This window comes from Montipora capricornis, chromosome 6, assembly GCF_036669925.1.
Source record: "Montipora capricornis isolate CH-2021 chromosome 6, ASM3666992v2, whole genome shotgun sequence".
In the NCBI taxonomy this organism is placed as follows: Eukaryota; Metazoa; Cnidaria; class Anthozoa; order Scleractinia; family Acroporidae; genus Montipora; species Montipora capricornis.
The window spans coordinates 52,829,163-52,834,162 of record NC_090888.1 but is presented as its reverse complement, the minus strand read 5'-3'; the positions used below and the strand labels follow the sequence as shown (position 1 = coordinate 52,834,162).

Genomic DNA, 5,000 nt, shown 5'->3' with positions numbered 1-5,000 from the left:
CAAAATTTTGCCAGTTAGGTGTTAAGCGAACACGCTTTCAAAATCTGAAGGAAAAAAAAGAAATGATTTTTTGATCATAGTACCATTTTAAACAGAATATACCCTTATGGAGCTCAATAATGGAAAGTCAGTTGGATAAACTAGACAGGCGGTGATATACAAACACCTGGAATCTTAAAAGTGACGAGTAATGAACTTCGACAACAATCTATCGCCCGTCGAGCCGAAATCAAAGTGAGCTGTGTTTCTAAAATAATATTTTACCAAGTGTGCTGTTATGTAGAACACTGAAACCAAATGGATAATTCTCTGGTAACTCTCTGCACAGTCTTCAGGTAAAAATAATATGAAATGTGACAGCCAAGAATATTTTGAAAGAAAGATTGCCTCTAATAGCAAATATGTTGTTTGTTTCAAAAAATATTTCCCTGGAAAAAGTGGCCTTTATGAATTCATCATGTTTTGTAATATGCGAGCTTAACTGGATAGTTTTTATGGCAATAGTAAAGCATTTTCGTGTCAAAATGAGGTTGGCGTCTTTCTGTTCTGTTAACTCAATTAAATATACCATATTGCCTCGTGATTTCCACTTTCAAATTTACCTTTAGAACCTACTTTTTGCGTAGAATAAGCTTTTAGAATGATGTTCTTGTCTTCTGTGGTGATACTTGACGATTCGGGAACATTTTGTGAAAAAATATTTATAACAGGTCACACACAATGCATGGCAAGCATGGAAATTCGACGAAGCGGTAAATGCGACTAAATTTGTTGCGTGCGTTGCTATTTTTGTGTTTTGACAGATTTTGACAGAATATTAAATTATGAAAAAATATCTACGGGATACGGATAGATCGTTAACAAATCTTTATTTTTAGCGGTTATTTGAACATAAAAGATGGAACGCTTGACGAGAAATAATATTTTTGTTGATATTTGAAAGAATAAAAATTTCGCTGGAACAAATTTGCATAAATGCGTTGAAATGTGATACGCTGAGAGACAGGAATTCTCTGACAAATGATTTTGTCATTGTAGTGTAAAAATGAAGTTATATGGTAAGGCAACAATATTTCTTTAACTTCCTGGTTAATTCAATTTATTGCTACCACTTACTAGTGCGAAGATTGTTTACATGAAACTCACGCTTTTTGCGAAATTACATCAATTTGCGTGACAATATATCCCTTTACTCTAACACAAAAACATTCAGATAGTAACAAACTTCATATTTATTAACCATTTCTTCTGCTTTTGTGCTTGTCAGCATTGTGATCTGCGATAATTCGCAAGTCTGTTTGTTGTATCTCATAGATGTTCGGCCCATCCTCGGTGTAAAAACCTGTGAAACTCGCAGATGACGTGACACAAAGGAAAACAAAAGAGCCAAAAAAACATCAAGCAATAACGTAACGCTACCACGAGCTAACAAAACAAAGAAAATTTTTCACAGGTTTTTACACCGAGGTAAACCCAGATGTTCAGATTTTCAATTACATGGCCGCTCAACCTCGCGATTGAGTAAATAGTTCACCCTGAAGTCACAACCAGGTGATCTGGTGACGTAATTCGGAGGACTGGGGAGAAATATTTTAACGCCGTATCCCACAACCGCGCGCGGCCTTATTTTCGAATTCAACATGGCAGAGGGGTGGTTAGATCTTGTCGGGTCTACTTGAATGTTCATTCAGTAACAGGAAATGTGGTAGACGCGTAATGATCTATTGAATTTTGGCGATGGCAATCCTGCAGGGAGTTTGGACAACACCTAAGGCCGCGCGCGGTTGTGGGATAAGGCGTTAAAATTTTTCTTCCCAGTCCTCCAAATTACGTCAGCAGATCACCTGGAATAGATACGTTTCTCAGGAACACAGCAAAGAAGGTTTCCTGACCCGACAGATGAAATGTAAATAATCAGTTAAATATTACAACAAAATTAAAAAAACCAAAGACGGAAGTTTCTTGACTAAAAAGTACGTTGTTTTACTCTGAAAACAATGGGACAGGATATTACAAAATAATTAAAGGTGTGAACGTGTGAGCCAAAGGGCCTCTGCTGGCGCGATATGTGGGTGACCCCCCACTTGATGACCTCCCAATTCAGGGAGCTGGTCAAAACTACTAAATTCGAACAGGACACACCTTTGAGGTAGGGGGGTTCTCAAAGACACCACCTATCTTCGAACTTATCTCATGAACATTACCGACAACATTTTATTGGCTTTTAAATTTGAGTTGACAAAGGAATATTCAGCTTGCAAGAATCGGCATTACTAGACAAACAAGAAAAGTGAGGTTTGAATCTCACTGTACTGCTGGATAGAGGGGTGGCTATGCAATATAGACACCATCTTTTGACGTTAACCAAGGGGGGTGCAGGCAGACACCATCTACTTTGTGGTTTGATGGGTCCTGTTCGAGTTTACTAGTTTTGACCACTTCCCTCAGTGCCTTCTGGTTTTGTGTAACAAGTACCACAGGCAACCCAGTGTACGCTTTTTTTAGAGCGTCTTGTTAACCAAGTGTTTCAGGAAAATAAGTAATGGGCTAAATCCATGTTTTACCCTATTCAAATCTCCCGGGGTTAGGATTCTTGTTTATTATATGGCTCTGTCTCACAAGGACTAGGAACTACCAAATTCATGAATTTGATTTGCTGAAATCGATAATGACCATGGTCTAGATTTTCCCATCTAGACCGACATCTATGGCAGAATTGTGTTCATCTCATTGCCACTCATCGCCGTTCGCAAGCAAAATATCAGTTAGTACAAACTAGTTACATTAAACGAATTAAATTGTTCTTGTTTGCCATATAATAAACATCTTATTAACCGAGCTTAGTCAGTCTGTATGGGAGAATCTTGACCTCGGTCGGGTGTACAGACCGAACGCAGTGAGGTCTGTACTTAACCTCGATCAAGATTCTCACACACAGACCTCCTGCTCGGTTAATAAGAGCTAAATATTGTGTCTGCCTTACAATGAAATCGCCCTAAATACATCTTGTTGTTTTATGCCCTTCCTCCCTCCCCAAATAAGGAATTCCTTTGAATATTGGGCTGCATGACCTGAGCTCGTTCACTGGGCATTCCGAAAAAGATAGTAACCACGAAGTGGACCGAAATGGCTCAGAGAAAAGGCCCAGAGCCGGTTTAATCAGTAAAGTTATCCATTTAATTACAAAATTATTTGGTTCAAGAAAAAATGTAATGAGCCCAGTAAAAGTAAGGGTACAAAAATCGCCTTACACAAAATTAAATCCCCACCACTACCAAGAAAACACTGCAGACAGGGAAAGGGGGAGGAGGAGGAGGGGTAAGAATTATAACCGAGCAATGACGGGGAATGGGTTCGATACCGGGGTCATCGCTGTTTTCAAAGAACACAGTCTGTGGAGTCAACCCGGTATCGAACCCATTCCCCTTCATTGCTCCGTTTTGGATCAAAGTATGACCACTTTTCCCGTCTTTCAAGGCCAATTTTAAAAAGTGAAATTTCAATCAAAATGTCCTAAAAGCAGCAAGATGTGTTTAAGAAGATTTCGGAGAAATAAGAAAAGTGGAAAACTGTGTTGAGATGATAGGCACTTAATGACTGGTCAAGTTGTTGAAAACTGCGATGATCATGTGAGCAGTAACGAATGAAAAACCTGACGGGTTTACTACGAAATCGAAAAAGTGACCAGCTCCCAACCTTCCTTACAAGTCACCTTGTTAGCCTATACTTAAGTCTAGTCAATTGGATGAACCGCATGCACTGAAGCTCTAAATACAAACATCCTCATTTCTTCTTGTCGCCAGCAATAAATCAGTGGATTAAGAACAGAGTTTATCATCAGGAAAGAGCGTACCACTGCATCCATTGGACGGAAAAGATAACTTCTCTTGCGGAAAAATCCAACAGCTAACAGAACAAGGTAGAGAAATGCTGGCAACAAACACAGTCCAACAGCACCGACCACTAATACTGTCGTCTTCAACGCTTTACTCTCCTTAAGGAATGTTTCTACTTGTTCTTGAGGTAGCTGCTGAGCTTTAATCATCTTTTGATGCCGACGGGTTTCAAAGTAAAGGATTACGTAAGAACAAGAAACGAAAATAACACACACAAAAAAGACATGAGAGGCAGAAAGAAAATACAGGGCGCCGCTACCACCGATCAGGTGAAGAGGCATTCCAAACGAACTGCTATATACCCAGCAAAAAAAGGCTCCCATCTTAATGTTTCGTGTTGTCATAACGTAGGGGTACCAAAACGGATATTTGATTGCAATCAGTTTCTCGCCGACAACCATCATGAGATGAAGAGCCGACGAGTAAGACAACACGACAATACAAAGCATATGAACGGCAGAGAAGTAATAGGCGATGTCAATATCAAGCAGGAGGAAGGTCTGCCATAGTATATACGAAGGCTGCGAGATCAGACCTGTCATCACATCAGTGACGGCTAAACACGCCAGCATGATGTTCGAATTGCTCTGAAGTCTCGGTCTTCTTTTTACACCTTTTATCACCAACACGTTCAGTCCGATTGTGAATGGACAGCCGATAACATTAATGAAGATGATTGTGGAAATGAAAACCACGCTGAAGACATAGTTCGAATTCGCTTCGCCGTTCATTGTAACAATTGTCAAGTTCGAAACAGTGAGGTTTGCCATGTTGTTCCGGATACAGAGCAATGGAAAAGTGGTTACTTTTAGGGATAAGTGAGTTGCTTATCTATTGCCTTCTTTCCGGTTTTACGTCACAAGAGAGCAAATGTTTTCTGAGATAATTTTTCACACACATATTAAAGTCATTGAAGATTTAGTAAACGCCTCACCGATAAAGGATGGAGTTAAAAAAAAATTCTGCCTCGGTTAATTGGTTAGCATTACAGTTAATTTCGCGAGTTGCAAAAACAAAGCCAGGAAATCTTCATTTGAAAGGCCCTTACTGAATCGACATGAAGATGACGCGTTTCCATTAAAGGAATTACGGTCTAAACGTCAG

The 5,000-nt window shown here is 39.5% G+C and overlaps 1 protein-coding gene across 1 annotated transcript; it reads right to left on the bottom strand.

Moving 5' to 3' along the window:
* Positions 1 to 3,733: 3,733 nt before the first annotated feature.
* LOC138054116 (histamine H2 receptor-like) lies at positions 3,734 to 4,666 on the bottom strand. The gene has a single exon (XM_068900614.1). It carries the CDS (start codon positions 4,664 to 4,666, stop codon positions 3,734 to 3,736), a length of 933 nt encoding a protein of 310 aa, XP_068756715.1.
* Positions 4,667 to 5,000: the final 334 nt, after the last annotated feature.

What these genes read in the sequence shown, in the direction of transcription:
- LOC138054116 (XM_068900614.1), bottom strand. Translation starts at nt 4,666, where the DNA reads ATGGCAAACCTCACTGTTTCGAACTTGACAATTGTTACAATGAACGGC.